This window comes from Empidonax traillii, unplaced genomic scaffold (genome assembly GCF_003031625.1).
Source record: "Empidonax traillii isolate 1590-97213 ecotype Southwest subspecies unplaced genomic scaffold, ASM303162v1 scaffold986:size372637, whole genome shotgun sequence".
NCBI classification, from domain to species: domain Eukaryota; kingdom Metazoa; phylum Chordata; class Aves; order Passeriformes; family Tyrannidae; genus Empidonax; species Empidonax traillii.
This window is the reverse complement of record NW_020956179.1, coordinates 272640-292376: the sequence shown is the minus strand read 5'-3', so window position 1 is coordinate 292376 and position 19737 is coordinate 272640. Positions and strand designations below refer to the sequence as shown.

Sequence of the window (19737 nt, the reverse complement as noted above, 5' to 3'; positions counted from 1 at the left end):
GTGGGGATTTTTTATTATTCTTTTATTTATAAATTTCCTCTACTTTTCTGGCCACTCGGAAACTACCCAGGAGACAAAGGTTGTATAACATGGTGTTGTCTCCACACCTGGATGAGTGGGGCTCCAGGTATAGCCCTCTTTCTATCCCACTTAGCCTGTGTGTACCTGGGCCTGCCTGAAACCAGCACTAACCAGCTGAGAGAGTGCAGAAAACAGCGGGTACCAGCTCGGCCTGTGGTTTGGGTGTTTTTCATGCTGTTTAATTCCTTGTTTCTTGTGTGTTAATATCGTGGAAAGGTAACAAATTTCTGAAATGGATTTTGCTTTGGTGGGAGGGAGAGTTCATGCACATTTTTCTTCCCTTTTTTTTTTTTGGTTTTTTTTTTTGTTTGTTTTAAAAGAGTCTCGAACACTCCTGTGTTTCCAATTGACTTGTTTCTCCCATAACATGCTTGTCTCTATAGACCACCTGGGATAGGAGTTGTAAGTTTGAACATTGCAAGGAAATGGTTTGGTTTGGTTTTGCTTTTCTTTTCCTTCTTCTAATTATTTCTTTTTTTTTTCCTTATTCAGTCCCATGGTGCAGTCAGTGTGAGCAGGGCTGGGTGTGGGGCTGGTGGGGCCGGGGTGGGGAGAGGAATTCCAGCCTGGGGGCTCCTCCGTGTGTCGGGTCTCCTGCCCGGCACAGGCTCCACTCCCCCTTCTCTGAGGAGCAGAAGGACTTAAAGAAGGGAGAATCCTTCCTGGGGTCAGCACCTCTGTGGGGGCTGATTCTGAGCTAGGATTGCTCCCAGCCTGACCTCCCCACGGAGCTTGGTTGGTCTTAAAGGTACCCGATGGGGTGGGAGGGGGAGCGTTAGGAAGGAAGGAAAGAGGGTCGTTACTATCTTCGTTTTTTTTTTTTTTCCTTTCCTTTTATTTTGGTTAAGAGAAAAAAAAAAAAATCAATCAATTTGCAGCTGACAGCCTTGAGAAGGCCTTTTTTTACTCTCTCTGTGTTTCCCCTATTTTTCTCTTCTCCTCATGTCATTGTGTTCCGCATCAAACCCCCTTAACATCCCTCAGAGCTACGAGAAGGTTGGTGTGGTTTTTTTCTTTTTTACTTTCTTTACCCACATTTTTACATTCGTAAGAGAAAAATAAAAAATAAAAAAAAAAAGAAAATTTTAAAAAAAAAAAAAATTTAAAAAAAAACAGAAAAAGAGAAAAAGCAAGAAATCTTTAAGATGAGCGAGACCCGCGCGTTCCCGGGTCTCGCGGAGATGAGTTGAGTTGCATTGTGGGCCTCTCTATGCATCCTTTGGTAATGTTGCTGAGTTCTTGCACTTTTTTGTCGTCATGGTTACCTTGCCGTTTGGACATTGGGCCTGATGCATGATAGGAGAATGTAACAAATCTTCTTTGCATGCCACTTTTTTAAATTAATTCCGAGTTAATTTTTTTCGAGATATAAATATGTACAGTTTTTGGTTCCTTTCCGTTATACGATTCTGGTTCCTTTGAAGTGAATTTACTGTTACTTTCCAAATTTTTTTTTGGTTCTGTTGGGTTTTTTGCTTTCTCTTGATTTCCTTGTTTCTGTTTTGATTGGTTATGCTGTGCTGTAGTTTATTCCAAACGCATTGTGAGAAGCCAGTGTTCCTGCCCACCCGGTTGGTAACTGAACTCCTCAACCCCTCCAGGAGGAAAGGAGTCACACAGCTCTAACGCCTGTCCATGGAAGCCCTGCTATTTGGGACAAGCCTTTTGTTCTGGGGGGAGGGAGGGATCTGGGAAGTGGAAAAGACGGTGAGAACCCAGGGAGGTCGTTCCGAGAGTTAGGGCAGCCCCTGGGTGACGTTACTACTCACGTTTATCTCTCGAGGTGTGGCTCTCGTTCCACATCCTGCACTGCGAAGCAAAGCCCCGATCCCTGCTCCAAAGGCCTTCCCCAGTTCTCTCTCTGGGAACTGCCCCTTTCCCTCCAGGGACACCAGGAGCTCTCCTGCTCCCAGCCCAGCACGGGCACAGACAGAAAGGTTCCTGCTGTCCCCAAACCCCACGGTGTTGTCTCTCCTGGAGCACCCACGTGTGCATGGAGAGCCCCACGGCCAGGCAGCGCCCAGCTCCTCGGCAGAGCCTGCCAGAATTCCTTGGAGGAGGGTGACACCTCATCCTGGCAGGGAAGGGCAGCCAGGCAGCTGCCTCCTGGCTCTGCCTCTCCATATTTTCCCACTCCCTTCCCTGTCATTTATCCATTACTGCCTGGGAAAGGCACCCTGAATCCCAGCCAGGTGCAGCCAAGGTAGAGCCCTCCTCCCCAACGGAGCGTGGGAAGAGAACCGCGGCTGTGGCAGCCCCTGGAATGGGCTGCTGGGGCACATCTGGCAGCTGCAGCTACTGCAAACAGCAACCAGGGATCTGACCAGTGACATTGGAGCTGAAAAATGCCTCTTTTCCCTCTTCTCATCTCCCTGTTCATCCCCACGAAGCCCCTGTTGCCTCCCATGTGCGCGCCCTGGGCCACATGGGAGAGTGGACAGGGGGTTTGCAGTGTGTCAGTGGTTCCCGTGGTGCTTGGTGCTTTCCCTGTGCAGAAGTGAATGCCAGCCCTTTCCCTGGATATGCCTTTCCCTCTGCCCCTCAGTCCTCACCTCAACCAGCTACCAAAGGAGTGGCTTTCCTAGGGCACAGGTATTAAAGCTGTGTGATTTTTGAGAAATCCAGTGCAGTATTGACACAGTTATCTGTCTCTCTCTTGCTCTATCTCTCTCTTTCTCTCTGTCTGTCCTTCTCTTTTTTTTCTTAAAATGCTGAGATTTCAGTGCTCGGACCCTCAGTGCTGGTATTCTCCCCTCCCCCTTTCAAGTCTCTCCCCCCTCCCCGTAGGTTCGAGGGTTCCACTCCGAAATGCTGCGCTCTTGGGAATGTCTTTGGGAAGAGACCAGCTGTGGCTCTTCTCACTTGGATGCCAACAATAGCCAAAAAACCAGCCCCCAGCCCCAAGGCTCTATTCAAAGCAAAAAAAAAAAAAGAAAAAGGAAGAAAAAAAGGCTTGTTCTATATTTAAAAAAAAAAAAAAAGAGAAAAGGAATAGTGTTTGAAACTAGGTTTTCCCATCCCACCTCCCTCCTGCCTAGGACTAAAAGGTGATAATCACTCCTAATTACAGGATTTTCCTTCGTGACTAGGAGTTTAAGTTTCAGGATTTAGGTGCAATTAAAAAGGGATTTATACACCATTGTTTTTTTATTTGTTTATTTTCTCTTTCCTAAACTATTTCTAACATGGCCAAACCGCGCTGCTGCTGGTAGAATCTCTTGTGATCTGAGAAGGTTTGAAGATTAAATTCTTCCTAAAAAGCCAATAACAATAATAATAATAATAATAATATCAACAACAATAAACTCAAGCTAAATGGGATTTAGGCATGATAGGCTGGAATGACATTGGGTGAGGAAATAGAGACTTGATACCTGGCTAGAAGAGCTTGTGGTTTGCTAAAGTTACAGTCTCTGAGCAACCTGGTCTAGTGGAAGGTGCCCCTGCCCGTGGCAGGAGGGTGGAACCAGGTGATCTTTAAGGTCCCTACCAACCCAAACCATGGGGCATGGTCTTGAAATCATTGGTTAAGGATTTGCCTTGTGTTTTATTATGGGAAAGGGAAGGAGGAATGAGCCACGTGGGCTGTGCTTTGGCATCCTCTGACTGTGCAGAGCTGCTGCTGCTGCTGGTACAGGACGTGTTGTCATGGTTGAATTTACCAAAATTAAAATTTTTTTCCCTTTTTCGTGCGGTGGGGCCCTGTTGGGAGATACAAAAGGCAGCAGTTGGGATGCTGCAGGGATAATCCTTTTTCCTCTCCGCTCGAGCTCCTTGTGGCTCTGCTCTTTTCCAGCCCAGGGAGCTGTAAATGGCTCAGCAGGAATTTAAACCAGCCCAGTGCTGCTGTGCCTGTCGGAGGCAGCTCAGTGTTTAGTCACCCCGAGTCAGGTACTGCAGTTCCAGGTCTGGCTGAGAACATTTCCAGTAATTCTCAAGGCTCTCAGGAAAACCTCAACTCACTGAGAGGCCAAAGATGAAACCAGGCCAGGGCTAAACACGTAGGAGCAGAACTAGTAGAAATCAATCGAAATAAAACCCATAGAAAGTGCAGGAATAGTGTGCTGAGCACCTCAGGAAATAAACTTCCAAATAGATTAAAATGTGACTAATTTAAGCAATAATTTAGCCTCTAGCCTGGGTTAAGTTTGGCTCATGTGTAATTTGACCATCAGACCAGAGCTGCTGCTTGGTTCCAAGTGGAACCATTGCTGAGCTTTTCCCTTTCAATGCCATTTAGAGGTTGAAGGAAATAATTCCACTGGCACTAGAGATTTAACAAATAGCCATGAGGGCAAAACGACCATTGGTATTTTAAACTGCAGGAATTTGAAGACGTTTTTAGACTAGACTGATAAATTCTTGAATGGAGAAGGAGGGAGGCAGACCCACCACTGGGTTGTACAGCTGCCCCTGCAGTGCCCAGTTTCCAGGTGCTGGCATTTAGGGATGGAGAGTTCTGGGATAGTTTTTTCAGGGTTATTTTAGCATTTCCATGGGTGGGGGAGCGCCCTGTCCGTGTTTGGGGTGTCCTCAGCTCTGAAATTCTAGTTCCAAACCAAACAAAGCAAACAAAAACTTCACTGTGTTTCTGCAGAAGGATTTCTCAAGGGTATCAGGAAATGGAAATGGATACAAAAAGCCACCCACCCCCCCCCAAAAAAAAAAAAATCAAAAAAATTCAAAACTGTGTATATATCTATGTATATACATGACTATCTCTCTATAGAGGGCACTTTGCAGGAACACTGTGCTGTACTGATCTCGAAATCTCTGCCTGCCTGTGTCTCTTACACCTTTTGCATCGCTGTTCTCTTTGTTTTAGGGGAAAAAATTAGATTACACCTTGTCAAATTAAAATAACAAAAACTAAAACAGTCGAGTCTGTGTTTAAAATTGCAGAGCTGCTTGAAAAAACAATTGGATTTCGATGATTTTCTGTTTAATCCTGTTAAAAAAAAAAAAAAAAAAAAAAAGAATTACAAAAGACCAGAGATGTTCAGCCAGCCTGTCACTCGGCTAATGTGGTTTTTTAAGTGAAAAGTAACAATTATTGGGAAGGTAATGGATTTCCTCCAGACCAAATCCAAACCTTGGGCTCATTCTTTATTTATCTGCCTATTTACTTATTTATTTTTATTTACCGTGAAGGAAATGAGGAAGGAGATGGGCGTGAGGAGGGAAGTATCTCGTCCTGTGGAGGGACGGAGGTCGGAAATCCAAACCCAACAGCGTTTGTTTGGCCCCAGAGGAACGAACCTGGAATTGGAATGGGAGAGGGAAGAGGCAGAGGCGGCTGCACGGACACGCAGGGGGGCAGGGACACACCACCTTTTGGGAGGGGAGGACAGGTGTAATCTAAGCTTCACTAATAATGTAGAGGCTGCACATTATTTTGGCACCCTTTCCCTACCCCCTCCTCATTTTGGAGCAAGACGGAATGACTCCTGTCTCACCAAAATGGCCAATAATGTCCGCCTTCTCACCTCATTTGGAGCAGCAGCTTGCTGAGTGTCAAAATGTTCAATACCATTTGGTTTTGTTCGGTGCTTTCAACCAGTCACTTCACTTTCTTTTCGTTTTCCTTTTCCCAATTGATTTCTCCTTTAAGGTATATGAGATGTGTTTCACTTTTGAGTTGGTTTAATGTGAATCGGGGTTTGAAGTGACGGGTTCTTGTCCGGAACGTGCTCCTTTCCCCACCTCGCTCCTCCTCCAACATTGCTTCTCCCTGAGGGAATCTGGAAGGGGCTTAAAAAGTGCAACTGGTGAATTTCCTCAGCACAAACTGGTTGGTTGGTCCTCAGATTTCTCTCACTAGCAGCGTCCTGGGAACGCATTTTAAGGATGGATTCTGGTGTTGCAAATGTCAACCCTGGATCTCACAGTGTCTCTTCCGACCAGGTCTGTAAATCTGTCCCTTGCAAAAACACCTCTCACCTTGTGGACCTCTTCTTAACAGAGTGGTGGTGGTGGGGAACCTTAGCCATGCTGATTGGGACCAAAAAAAGCCAAAAATGCCACTCACACAACACAAACTGGGCTAACCTCTGCCTCCGTGAGCAGCAACAAAACCAATTGGCTTCCCAAGGGTGTGAAAAGTTATGGATCTGTTCTGTTTCTTTAAAAAGCCCGATTTGGGGTGCAGATTTGCAGCGTGAAATGCTTACCCAACAGACAATTAAACAGACTCATAACTGACTGCACTTCAGAAATCTCCCCGTGCCTCAGAAATGGCTTCTCTGCATTGAAACGATTCAACTTGCATCCCAAACGTCCAGCTCCTGCCTTGAAATCTGGTTCTATCGGTGATGAGCTGTATCCTCGTTTGAAAAAAGCTCCTGGGAGTTTTTTGGCCATGGAAAAAAATGTCTGTTCGTGTGTGCCTGCTTGTGTGTGTGTCCGTCGGGAGCTGCTGCACATGGAGCATGAAACATCCGTGTACGCATGCGAGGTCGGCTTCGTAACCCAGGTCTGGCAAAGCTGTCCTGGAAACCAAACATCCCTGGAACTCAGGGAAAGGTGCTTCTTGTACCAGCAACTGGGAGAAGTGTTAAGAGAAGTGTCTGTAACTGCCCTATCCCAGTGTTTTCGTTTCCAGTGCTTTTCTTCCTGGTCCTTTGAAAGTCTTGGAAAGCAAAACGGAAGGGAATCTCTTTTTGCCACGTTTTTCACCTGTAAAATTTCCCTCTTTTCAGCTGCTGTGTGTGACACCCAGCAGGACCCAGAGCTGAAATTGGTCTTGATTCCATCTCTAGCTGCACTTCCAGCTTCCTTCCCACCACTGCTCTCTTCCTCCTGGGCCTTGTCCTAAAGGCTGACCCAGAGGTTCTCACCTTGACAAATTCCATGTCACCAGCCAAATCCGAGTGGTGTAGCAATTCACATCAACAGGGGCGTGGTGGTGGGTAGCCAGAGATGAACCCTTTAACTATCGTGGTTGTCCCAGCCCTGAGCTGTGGCAGGGATGTATCCAGGGACTCTCTGAGGTCTCCAGCATTTAACTGGAGTTATTTTCCCATCCCAGGCCGGTGTGTGGATGTTGGCAGACTTGTGCACACACGGGAGTGTGTAGCTTTTTTTAAACCAGGATGCACCAAGGAAGTGCTGCTGCCTGCTTTGGGCTCACATCAGCCCTCGCCCAAATTAAACCAGCCCCAAAGTGGCCTGTGACCCCCACGGAGCTGACCTGCACCCCCTGGGAGCTGTGAGGAGGAGGGGAGGGTTTGCTCTGCAGTTCTTTGGGAGCTTGTGTTTTGTGAGTGGATCTCTTCTTCCCTGCCCAAAACCACAGCCAGGAACAGTCTGTTCCCTTCAGACTCCGATTCTCAGCACTCCGCCCTACATCAGATAATGCTTTTCGGTTATTAAATTCTGGTTTGTTCTTCCTTTTTCTTTTCTTTTCTTTGTTATTTTTTTTCTTTTTTTTTTTTTTTTTTTTTTTTTTTTTTTTTTTTTTTTTTTTTTTTTTTTTTTTTTTTTTTTTTTTTTTTTTTTTTTTTTTTTTTTTTTTTCCTTTCTCTTTCGGTTCGGTTTTATTTCTTTGCGATTAGCTTCGGTTTGAATTAACTGTCTTGTTCTGTTCCCATGACAACTCAGTGTTTGCATCCCACCTGCCGTTGTTTGTTGCTGTTGATGCTGTTTGCTGACCGGATCTTGTCCGGATATGTCTCCCCATCCCTCCTCACCTTTCCCACCTTGCCTCCCCTCTCCAGAAGGTTACATGCCAGCCCCTCCTCTAGAGAGTCATCCCCACCCCAGATTTGTCTGCATGTTGACCCCACTTGTTTCTTTTCCAAGTTCTCTCCATCTTGTCTCAGACTGTGACAGGTGTGGTTTTCACCTGGCTCCATTTTCTGAATTGTGACCCCTCCAGAAGCAGTGGGAAGAAGGATGGAGTAGGAAACAGGGATGTACCCTCATTTTTAGGGCTGAAAGTCCTCCACAGTCACAGGAGGGAGGAAGGAGCATGTTGCCTGATCCTTTGAGACAGTGCTGGTCCCTGAGGTGGTACAAAAACCCTCCTTACACCTTTCTCCAGGTAGAAAGTCACCTTCGAGTGTCAGTGGCCAGGTGAGCTTGCAGTCTCTCCCTCCACATTCCAATTCTTTCCCCTGCTGAGGGCATGCCACCCGTTCTCCCTGCAAATCCATGCATGCAGGAATTATCCCCTTCCATTCCCGAGCTTCTGGTGCCACGAATCTGGAAGTCTTCTCTTCCTTGCCTCCCAGTACTGGTTCCTGGCTACTGGTACCTGCAGAAAAGAGTCTGACAGCCCGATGGAGAGACCAGACCTTGCTGTGAAGATGTCCCTTGTCACCTTGCAGGACAGTGCAAGGGCTGCAGTTGGCTTTTGTTTACCAAAGCCCTCCTAAAAGGCAAACAACCACTACCTCTCCTGGCAGCACCCTTCCCATTGGAAAAGACCCATAAAGCTGAGTGACAGCCAGGGAAGTAAGATAAATACCAGAAAACCCCGAGACATCAGTTCCAGGGGACATCTCAGGACACTGGGACTCGGGAGGAGCGCGGGCAGGCTCAGCTCTGCTGCCCTTTGCTTTGCTTTTGCATGAGGCGATGGCCCCTGAGCCCTAGAGAGGTTGTTCTGAAGTTCCCTGGGAACAGGACAGCAGGGACAGGTGGTTTACAGGCCCCCAGCACTCCAAACACTCCTGCCCCCTGGCCCACCCTGCCTGAGGGAGTTCCTGCATGGCTGTCCCTGAAGCTGGAGGAATCCTGCACTTCCATTCCCCTCCAGCTGCTGCTGTTCCTGCATTTTTCCCGGGTCCATATCCTTTTGTCTTTGCCTGTGGGATGAGACCCTGCCCTCAGCTCCCTCCCCAGGGCCTCTCTGATCCACACACGTTCTCCTTAGTCCCTTCTCCTGCTTTCCCCCCCCCTCTAAGGAAGGGCACCCACCGTTCCTCCAGCCAGCCCAGGTAGTTCAGAAAATGGAGCCAAGGAAACCACAGCCTCCCTCTTTGCGTCCATGTTCTTCCTGTGTAAGGTCTGGAAGCTGCATCCACCTCTCTGCTAAGGAGATGCACAGAACATGTCACTGTTTTCTCAACGTTAAAAGTTTCATTACCTTGTTTTTCTTATTAATTCTATTCTATTTATTATTCCGCCAGGGCTGAGATGTGACAATGTGAGCCACCACATTGGGTCACATCAGCTAGAAAAAGTATGCAGCATTAAAGTGGGTTTCCCCCCTCCCCTCCCTCTCTCTCTCTCTCTCTCTTCTTTCTCCCTGTCCCTCTTGTTCTCCTTCTCCTGGTCTTCCTTCCTTTCTCTGTCGCTCACTCTCTACCCAGTATCCATGTGGGCATTTGCTAGCCGCCCAGAAATTATATTTCTCTGCATTTTCCTCTCTCCTTCTTTCTTTCTCTCTCTCTCTCTCTGTATCTCTTTTTTACCTATTTTGCATGATGTTTGTGACTCTGAGAGCTGCATCTATCGATGGAACCGTGTCAGATCTTAAAGAGGCTTCGTTAGGGTTTCTATACCCGAAAACCACAAAAATTTCATTAGAGTTTCTCATCTTTTCCACACTCTCTCTCGCTCCAGGGGGACTGCGTTCCCCTGGACGCTTCTCACACGCAGGCACCAACTAAATTCTGTCCCACTCCGGGGACTCCCTCTCCTCCCTTGTTTACCATTTAGCCTTTTACTTCTCAAGTGGCGTGTCTGGAATTTGGGGATGTGACACTTCTCTCTTTGTTGAATTCTCTGGGTCCAACAAGGCAAAACCTTGAGAAGTTTCCATCTCCATCCCAACCTTCTCCTCGCCCCCACCCCACCTCTGCAGCATCCCTGGGTGGGAGAGGGCCCCTCTCCGGAGGCAGAGGGGGCACCTGGACCACGCCGGGCCGTGGTGGTGGACGGGCTGTTCCCTTTGGGAGAAGGTGATCTGGGATCAGACTCCACTGGGAAAGGGGAGGAGCAGGTTCCCGGGGTGTGGAGCGGGGAGCTGGGGGCCCCAGCGGCCACGGAGGAGATTTTTGGACGCTCGCCATGCCAGCTCTTGCCAGTAAAGATGAGAAATTGCTAATAAATTTTTGTGTATTTATCTGTGCTGTGATGGGTCTAATCTTGATCAATGGAACCCTGTTGCTATGAAATATCGCTTTTATGTCTATATTCTATATATTGTTTGTGAAGTACAAGTTTATTTGAAGTTTAGTTTTTAGTTTTTGGTTTTCGGTTTTCGATTTTCGATTTTTTCATTTCTTCGTTTTTTCGTTTTGTTTTTTAATGGAGGAAGAAAATAAAACGATGACAAACCCCATCTGTATTTAAATTACCTTTTACTCTTTTTTCTTTTTTCTCCCTTCTTTTTCTTTCCTTTCTTTCTCTTTTCGCTTTTCGTTTTGTTTTGGTTTTTTGTTTTACTTTTTTGGTTTTTCGTTTTTGGTTTTGTTTTTTTTTTGTTTGTTCGTTCGTTTGTTTCGGTTTGTTTTTTTTTTTTTTTTGTTACCTCTGTGCGTCTCGTCCACAGTTCGCCGTGTGGCCCCTCGCTTCTCCATCTTACCTGTCAGCCATGAAATCATGCCCGGGGGCAACGTCAACATCACGTGCGTGGCCGTGGGTTCGCCCATGCCCTACGTCAAGTGGATGCAGGGAGCGGAGGACCTGACGCCCGAGGACGACATGCCCGTGGGCAGGAACGTCCTGGAGCTCACGGACGTCAAGGACTCCGCCAACTACACCTGCGTGGCCATGTCCAGTCTGGGAGTCATAGAAGCCGTTGCCCAGATCACGGTGAAATGTAAGGGAGCGCGGGCACGGCCAGAGCCCCGCTGCACGTGTGGGGGAGCGGGCACGGGGGCAGGGGGATGGAGCCGGCAGGGCGCGTGGCAGGGCGTCTGAGCACGTGGGCAGAGCGTCTGTGGGGTGTGGCACGAGTGGGAATGCTGGATCTGGTGTTGTGGTGTGTCTGCACGGGGAGAGCGCGGCGCTGCCCGAGCTGCACGGGGGGAAGCGTGGGTGGCACGGTCCTGTGTGGCCAGCATGGAGGGGGATGCAGTCCTGCACGGCCAGGTGCTTGTGCACGAGTGGGAGATGGAGAGGGACGCAGTCCTGCATGGCCAGGTGCTCCTGCATGAGTCAGGGGGGTGTGCGTGTGCATGGAGAGGGGCGCAGTTCTGCATGTACAAAGGTGCTTGTGCACGAGTGGGTGTGTGTGTGTGTGCACGGAGAAGGACACGGTTCTGCATGTCCAAGGTGTGGGAGATGGAGGGGGACACCGTGGCTGCATTGTGGGCATGTGGATGCCTGGCTGCACGTGTGTAAGTCTGTGTTTTGCCACCAGCCTGTGTGTACACGTTGGAGGTCTGTGAGCATGGGCAGGGAGACAGGCCTGTGCACCCCCAGTGCCACGTGCTGCGATCTGTGCATGTGTCCCTCAGGGATCCCACACACAGGGAAACCCTCAGTGAAGGGGAAGCTGGTGGCTTGAGACCTTCCCTGGCTTTGGGCCACCTGAGATGTTTGTTACGAAGAAAAGTGTGGCTCCAGTCCCCTGCATGCTCGTGTCTGTCCTGGCATATGAGTCTGGCTGGGCACTTTGCAAGGAGCCTTGGATGGCTTGGAGCCCGCATGCCATCCTGTTCCAAGGTTAGAGATTCAGCCAAGGCCCTGAGGATCTCTGGCATGTGAACCCTTGCAGTAGAGCTTAGTTCCAGCATCTTAGTGGCCGTTGTTGCCTCAACAAGATGGGGAGTAACCCCAGCTTCCAACTAGTGATTCCCAAGAGGAGCACGGGTGCCATCTTCAATCTATTCTGTCCTCAGCAGGGGAGTATTAAACCCAAGCAGGAAGCCCCTGAGGTTGGGTGAGTGTAGAGCTCCGTGTGAGCTGGTGTCTGCTCCGAGTGCTGGTGTTGCCCAGGAGGGATCTGGGAGAGACAGGGTGGGAAAGGATGTGGCGGGTGGGGGATGAGAGGAGAAACACGTCGGAAAAGGGGAGGGATAAAGGAAAACAGTCGTGCTGTATCAGTGATCTGCCTGAGGAAGGTCTGACAGGAGAGATGAGTAGGGATGAATGAATCTTGGCATGACACTCATCCTGAGCTTCTGCACAGGGAGTGGGCTCTCATGCCAGCAGAAGGATGCCTGGGGCTGGACTCAGGTCCTCTTTATTCTCCTGAGTGTTTCCTTCCTTCCCCTCTTTCCCTGTCTAATCATCTCAATTTAAAAAGCTGCTGTGAAGAGTGGATTGCTTCTGCTTCCAACTCCCCCATCTCCTCAGATGGAGAATCTTACCCTGCTGGTACCTTCTGCCTTTTGTCATTTTGTTTGTATCCTGTTCTTCCTTTTACATTTCTGTGTGTGAGCATCTGCAGCTCTCCAAGGCTGAAGATGAAAGGAGAAGTGAGAGTGTTATTGGTCTAGAGAAGGCTTCAAAGCCAGGTTGGACAGGGCTTGGAGCAACCTGGTCTAGTGGGAGGTGTCCCTGCCCGTGGCAGGGGGGTGGAACTGGATGGTCTTTAAGGTTCCTTCCACCCCAAGCCAGTTTGAGATTCTGTGATAAGGTGAGGTTGGAAGGGGTCCAAAGAGTGTAGTGAGGACAACACATAAAACTTGACAATAGGTAAAGCTTGAGAAGACTTAACACTTGTTGTTAAAGGTGTCGGGCATTGTTAAAGGTGTCGGGCATTGTGCAGTCCCCAACAAGCTCCATGGGGAGTCGTCTGGCTGAGGGAGAGGGAGATGAGTATTAACACACCTTTGTGGCTTCAGAGGAAGCACTCCCAGGATTGATGGGGTTTTGTTCTGAGGAGCTCAGCCCACACTGTGCCGGTGCCTCCTGCTGAAGAGGGGGAGGTTCAGCAGTGCCAGAGCCACTCCGAACATCTGAGTGTGTGGCTGGGAAGGAGCTCCTGCGAAGCCGCTTCCCCTCCCTGCCATGTGAGCCGGCGGATGTGCAGCTGAAGCCTAAGCTAATGATTCCAGATGTTTAGCTGAACGCCTTCCCTTTGATGGAGCAGTTTAAGGAGGATAATAGAGTGTATAACTAGGTTCATAATATTCCAGCAGCACTTTCCCGAGCTGCCGTGATTGGTGCTGTGCCTCCGGCTCCCGCAGCCCTAACCAGCCCAATTAGGCACCATTTCAGCATTTGTGTGGTTTTTGTTTTTTTTTAAATGCCTGTTCTTCCTGATTCCCAGCACTTCCCAAGGCTCCTGGGACGCCAGTGGTGACAGAGACAACAGCAACAAGTATCACCATCACCTGGGACTCTGGAAACCCAGACCCCGTGTCCTACTATGTCATTGAGTACAAGTCCAAAAGCCAGGACGGGCCGTACCAGATCAAGGAGGACATCACCACCACCCGCTACAGCATCGGGGGGCTCAGCCCCAACTCCGAGTACGAGATCTGGGTCTCCGCAGTCAACAGCATCGGGCAGGGGCCTCCCAGCGAGTCAGTGGTCACTCGCACCGGGGAACAAGCCCCTGCCAGCGCCCCCCGGAACGTGCAGGGCCGGATGCTGAGCAGCACCACCATGATCATCCAGTGGGAGGAGCCGGTGGAGCCCAACGGGCAGATCCGCGGCTACCGCGTGTACTACACCATGGAGCCCGACCAGCCCGTCAGCAACTGGCAGAAGCACAACGTGGACGACAGCCTGCTGACCACGGTGGGCAGCCTGCTCGAGGATGAGACCTACACCGTGCGGGTCCTGGCCTTCACCTCCGTGGGAGACGGGCCCCTCTCCGACCCCATCCAGGTTAAGACGCAGCAGGGAGGTGAGTGCCTGTGTCACTGCCCTGGGGTGCAGGAGGGAGAGCTGTTGGTTGGAGTTAGAGGTTCAGATTAGGTGTTGGGAAGAAATTCTTTGGCTGTGAGGGTGGGGAGGCCCTGGCACAGGTTGCCCAGAGAAGCTGTGGCTGCCCCATCCCTGGGAGTGTCCAAGGCCAGATTGGATGGGGCTTGGAGCAACCTGGGCTGGTGGAAGGTGTCCCTGCCCATGGCAGGGGATGGGACTGGAAGATCTTTAGGTCTCTTCCAACCAAAGCCTTTTTATAACTCTAAATGTCTTTAATAGACCTTAATCCACTCACTGACCAGGCAGTGGTGACACTTGACTGTCCCTGAAGTACGCAGAAATTACTTTGTCAGAGATGAGTGGGAAAATGAGCCTTTTTTTTTTTACTCTTTTCTGCATGAGGAGCAAAACAAAGCCCTAACTGTCACAGCAGATGTGCTGAGCTGCAAACACAAGGTGTTTTATCAGAGGCTGTCACCCAACATTCTTTCCAGTGCTTATGGCATGGGGTGCTGGTGAGGAAACCCTGCATCCTCATGGGCTTCTTACTGGGAATTAGTGTGAAGGGCTGTGTTCTGCACCACCGAGAAAGAGGCATATGATCCAGTGGGACACTCCATCTCCAACAGCTCTGCTCGTGCTGGAGTCCTGCAGTGGGATTTAACTCCACTGCTTTAGAGGCAGGACCTGCCCACACTGCAGTATGGCATTTTGCTGCTGACGTGCTCTTCCCACCCAGGCTTTGAAGAAAAGAGGGCAGGAGCCTTCTAATTAGCCAAGCTAATGTGTTTTCTCCTGTTTCTTATCTCGCCTCCTCGGCCCCGTCGGCTCCTTCTCCGTGCCAGTTCCTGGGCAGCCGATGAACTTCCGTGCAGACGCCAAGACCGAGACGAGCATCGTGCTGACGTGGAGCCCTCCACGCCAGGAGATCATAGTGAAGTACGAGCTCCTCTATAAGGAAGGAGACCACAGCAAGGAGGTGAGTCCAGAGAGGAGCAAGGCTGTGGCTGAGGAGCATCCCAGCGAGAGGGGGAGCAGGGCAGGCGTCTCTGGGCAAGAGTTCACCTCTACTCCTTTTTGTTTGGTTTTATTTTATTTTTTATTTTTTTTTCTCTTCCCACCTTGCCCGGCTCAGGTGCTGAAGAACTTCGAGCCAACGACCTCCTTCACCGTGGAAGGCCTGAAGCCCAACACTGAGTATGTCTTCCGGCTGGCCGCCCGCTCGGCTCTGGGCCTGGGGGCCTTCACCCCGGAGGTCCGAGAGCGCACCTTGCAGTCTAGTAGGTGTCTCTCCTTTTCCCACCCTTCTCTGAGGGGACGACAGTCAGGGAGCCAGAGATGGTGGGCACAGGGGTACGGAGCTGGGGGGTGGGGGGGATGTTGGCGGTGCTGCTCCCGGGACGGGTTTGGGGGAGAACACCCTTTGGGACCTTCCTACTCGCTCTGCTGGTCCAGGTAGCTGAGATGTAAGCGAGGAGCGGAGCTGGGGGGTGTTTGGGGGATACTGGGGAGGCCAGGTAGCACCATCCACGTGGGGTGGGAGCAGCGAGGGACTGGTGGTGCTGAGCATGCTGAGGAAGGACGGGACCCACCAGCCTGTCCCCACACAGCCCGAGCAGCGGCCGTCGGGAAGGGGGGCACGGGCAGCGGAGCAGGCAGATGGTGGGGAGTCTGGAGGGAGAGGAGAAAGGGAGGTGATACTCCAAGTCCAACGTTTTCACCACCCTTTGGGGAAGCAGGCCTTGTGCTCTTTTCCGTGAGCAACTCCGTAGGTGTGGGGAGGAAGATCTGCTGGCCCAGTGAGTGCTGGGAATGGTCCCGTTTGGGCTCCAGCAGAGTGGGAGAAAGGAGTCGTGTGGAGGCAGGGAGGGGGGATATTGATGATACCAGGGTGGAGTGTATGCAACCAAAACGTGCTGGTTTTAGTTTAATGGATTGTCTCCCTTCGCTGTTGCCCCGGGGACAATAACCCTGGATGGCAATATTTCAACCTGGGCTTTTCACAGATCTTTGCTTTTAAATGAGGTGTTTTTTCACTGCATGAGTGGCTGTGGCAGCTGTTCTTTGTGTTTTCTGTCTCCTCTCATCTCTACTAAATCACTCCGCTGCAGTTTGGAGTAGCCAGGAGCAGAACTAACTCAGAAATGGCTCTGGTCACCAGTGTGAGGAGGGAGAGTACCCACTCCCATCCTTTAGAGTCCCTAACAAGGGGGAGCAGCAGGCTCTGGGCTGGGCTTTTTAATTGTCACATCCTGCTGTCTCTCTCTTTCTCCTTCTCCTTCTCTTTCTGTCCCCTGAGGAGTGGGAAGAAAGGGGAGTCTGTTTCTGCACAGACAGAATTCCTCACTGGGGCTTTCTCAGGCCTCCACTCCATTCAAAGATTTTTGTTTTCTTCTTTCCTTCAAAATGTTTTTCCCCTTTTTTCCTTCTCTTTTTTTTTTTTCTCCATACTCTCTCTACGTTTCATAGGAAAATCCTTTCCTGACTCTGCTGCACATCTGCTGGTTCTGATCCCAGTGTGGTACTGTCAGAGGGAGCATCACTGTGGGATGGGGGAAATGAACTGAAAAGACCTGAAAAAAACACAAGTGCTAAACTTACACTCTGCTTCTGTTTTCCAAGGGGTTTCTCTCCTTGAGATCTGTGGGGGTGGGAGGAAAAGAGGGTCTGGGATTTGTTCTTTCTGGTTCAATAAAACAGGCTGGAAGAGGGGTGTGGGAGCTGACGGCAGTTGGGCTTTAGCGCTGCTGAAAATTTGTCCCTAAAGGGTGAGGAGAAGGGGATCTGGGAAAGGGGAAGGCTTTGGGGCTTTTTCTAACTTGGCACCTGCCCAGAACAGGGCCGGGTTTCTCTCTCTGTAGCTCAGCTTTCATAGGGAGAGTTCCATTAATTTAACGCTCTTAAGAACATCAGCTGGGAGCTGTCAGTGTCCTGTAACACGGTGAAACATTTTTTCCTGGCTGGCTGTTGGAGGAACGAGTCAATTCTCCCTGGTCCGGGCGACATCCTTCGGCTCACAGACCTTCTGGCTCGGGACAGGCTTTTGTGTCTTCCCTCCGCAGCTCCTTTTCCGTTCAACTCCTCCTTGGCCCGCTCCATGCCTCTTCTTTCTTTTCTCTTCTGCTCTCTGCTTGCCTGCCTGCACGTTCTGCAGCCTGATGAACCAGCTCCCTGCTCTCTCTCTGTCTGTCCCTTGCTGGGTGATGTCACACCACGATGGCATCTTGTCCCTGGAATGCCAAATCCCCCTCCCAACCCGCTCGCTGCTCCCCCACCCTGTCCCTGCATGTTGCAGCCCCCCTGCACTGCACCCCTCCCTGCACCTCCCTGTCAGGGTGGCTCCTCCTGAGCATCATAACCAAAGTAAAATCCATTAAACTAAAGGTAAAGTATCTTTTTCTTCTTGAAGTAGCTGGGTTTTAACTCTTCAAGTACCAGAGACGTAGATTGTAAAACTTAACAGAACTCTTCATGGCTGGAAGGAGCTGGTTTGCCCTTTTCTGGTTAGCCATGACCTTCCCAGGGCTCCCTGGCAACTCTCCTACTTGGAAACGTCAGGGTGAAAAGTGTGGGCAGCAGACAGGGGTGGCAGGGTGGGTGCTGTGAGGCTGCATGTGCAGGTGTGGAGGAACAACTGGGCTTTCTCACCCTCTGTTCCTGCCTGAGAGAGGATGTTCCCCCCTCATTAGCTCTGCTCTCCTTCCCGTCCCCCTTCCTCACAGTACATGAAGTGAATGAAACTCACCCAAAGTCTATGGTACCTAAAGGGTTAAAAAACATGATATTGTGCAAGGTCAGTAAGGGTCATTCTTGTGGCTTGGACAGTCAACTTTAAAGCATGTAAAAGATGCAGCTCAGGTGAGTAACTGGCTGGTCTCAAGCAGATTCACAAATACAGTCCACCCTGTTGCTGCAGGCTCACCCACACGTGCGTGGCTCTGCACACAGTCACGGATGTCCTGGAGCCCAGGGGAGGGGGGGGAGGGATCCCAAAATGCTGTCTGCCTGGTGAAAACAGGCCAGCAGACAGAGGTGGTGCCCTCCTGGCTGGGGGCTCCTGCCCTTGCCGTGGCTCCCTGTCCAGTGGAAGGAGCTGCTCACAGATGTGAACTCCCAGCCCCCAGTTCGGGCTGCGGCTCTCGGCCTCCTGCAGCAGCTCCCCGGGTCTCATTGCTGTCCCCACGTCTCCAGAGTCACACAGGTTGGGCTGGATTGTGAAGGAATCACAGTGCCATGAGCTCCCCAGGCGCGTCTCCAGCGTCAGCCAGCACTGGGCGGCCGCTTCCCTCCAGTGCTGCGGCCGATGAGAGTGACGGGGAGGGGGCTCAGGTGGCACCTGGGCCTCCTCCCGTATCACAACTTCCCCCCCCAACCCTGCCTTTTTGACCAGAGAAAGTGCAAACCATCCCCAAAGGAGGCCTCACCTCAGGGCCTCTCGGTAGGTCCCTGTGCTGGAGTAGAGGGTGAGTGAGCGAGCGAGACACGCAGCAGCTGCAGTGCAGTGACCCCAGGGCCAGCTGGAGCTGAGCTCTGCTCGCTGGGGCTTTCAGAATGAGGTTCAGGATGGAAGGGTAGGTCAGGTCAGACCCTCTCTGCAGTGGGTTTCTCGGCTGTGGTGGCTTTGGCTGGTCTGAGTAGGAGAGGTGGATTTTATTATGACCAGCCTCTGCTGGGGAGAAAAAAAAAAAGAAGGGAACGGCATCATGGCAGCGATGGGAGAGGGCTCAGCCTTTCCCTCCATACCTTGAAACAAACTTGAGTCGGTTCTGGGGTGTGGGAGGAGCAGTGACCTCCGTTCTGGATAAGGTGCTGCATCAATCCCTGCAGATGGAGAGAGCCACGGGGGGAGATCCATCAGTGGGAATGTGTCACCCTGCTCTCTGTGCTGATAGCTTAGCAAAAGAGAACAGACTGGGGTCCAAAATTGCCCTTTCTGCAATAGCTGAGGTTCTGCTGTCAGGGGGAGGACTCGGGAGGACTAGTCATGGGCAGAGTGGCATTTTAAAAGCCAGTCATGTGCAGAAACCCACCAGGAGCTTGGTCTGGCCTCGTAGCTCAGTTCCTCTTGCTCTCTTGTAAGAAAGTCTTATAAGTTAGCAGTTGAAGCAGTGGAAGGTAGGTAAACAGACTGGGAAAGTTCTGGAAGGAGTCACTTTTTATATCAGTATTATTTTATTATTATGATTTCTTTTCTGATTTTTGGTTTTGTTTTGTTTCAAATTACTGGCCTGATTTGTGTTTTGTTTTCCAGTTTGTTCCTTTTGGTTTTGTTCATTTGACATATTCTGTGTTATTTTGTGTGGCCAGCCATGGCTGGGGCACTCAGCCTCCTCACTGGGAGTGCTGAGGAGAAGGGGGTCATTCTGCCAGATTAAAGACAGCAATAAAGCATAGAAATAGGAGGAAAACACCCCAAATATCCTGCTGGGCAGGGTGCTCAGACTGCAGCAGAAGGAGTATCTTTGCCCTTTCTGCAAACCCACTCCCCTCTGTCTCGTGGAGGAACGTGGAAAATGTGTGGCTCTCACTCCAGGGCAAACTGGGCAAAGGATGTAGCAGAGTCCACAAGGCAAACTGGGCCTAAAGATCTGCCTGTGAGTCAGGATGGAGGTACAAGGTTTGAAAACAACCATTCCTCAGTTAAAGAGCTTTTTGTTCATTAAAAAGTAGCAGAGGAATGAGGAGTTGTGACTAGGGTTTTATCTACTGCTTCTTCCAGGTGATACCTGGGGGGCTTGTAAAGCTCGCCCCAGTTTCTGGCAGTGTCTGCAGAGAGTTAAAAGCTCTTTCTTGCAGTTGGGTGAGATTGGATTTATAGATTTGCCTTGAAAATGGATCACACCATGCTTCCCTGGGCTGATCGATTGTCATTAGGGATGGACAGAA

At 50.4% G+C, this 19737-nt stretch overlaps 1 protein-coding gene across 16 annotated transcripts in view; it reads left to right on the top strand.

The window, feature by feature from the left end:
- The window catches only part of PTPRS (protein tyrosine phosphatase, receptor type S), a 97542-nt gene that overhangs the window by 40060 nt on the left and 37745 nt on the right, over window positions 1–19737 (top strand). For 9 of the 16 annotated variants that reach the window (XM_027903650.1, XM_027903638.1, XM_027903649.1 and 6 more), the window contains 5 exons: window positions 1066–1077; window positions 10580–10849; window positions 13250–13831; window positions 14697–14830; window positions 14987–15131. In XM_027903650.1, coding sequence (XP_027759451.1) covers window positions 1066–1077; window positions 10580–10849; window positions 13250–13831; window positions 14697–14830; window positions 14987–15131 — 1143 coding nt within the window. Of the gene's footprint in view, window positions 1–1065; window positions 1078–7559; window positions 9266–10579; window positions 10850–13249; window positions 13832–14696; window positions 14831–14986; window positions 15132–19737 lie in introns of those variants that run through there. The other 7 variants (XM_027903651.1, XM_027903645.1, XM_027903644.1 and 4 more) reach the window with 2 other exon arrangements.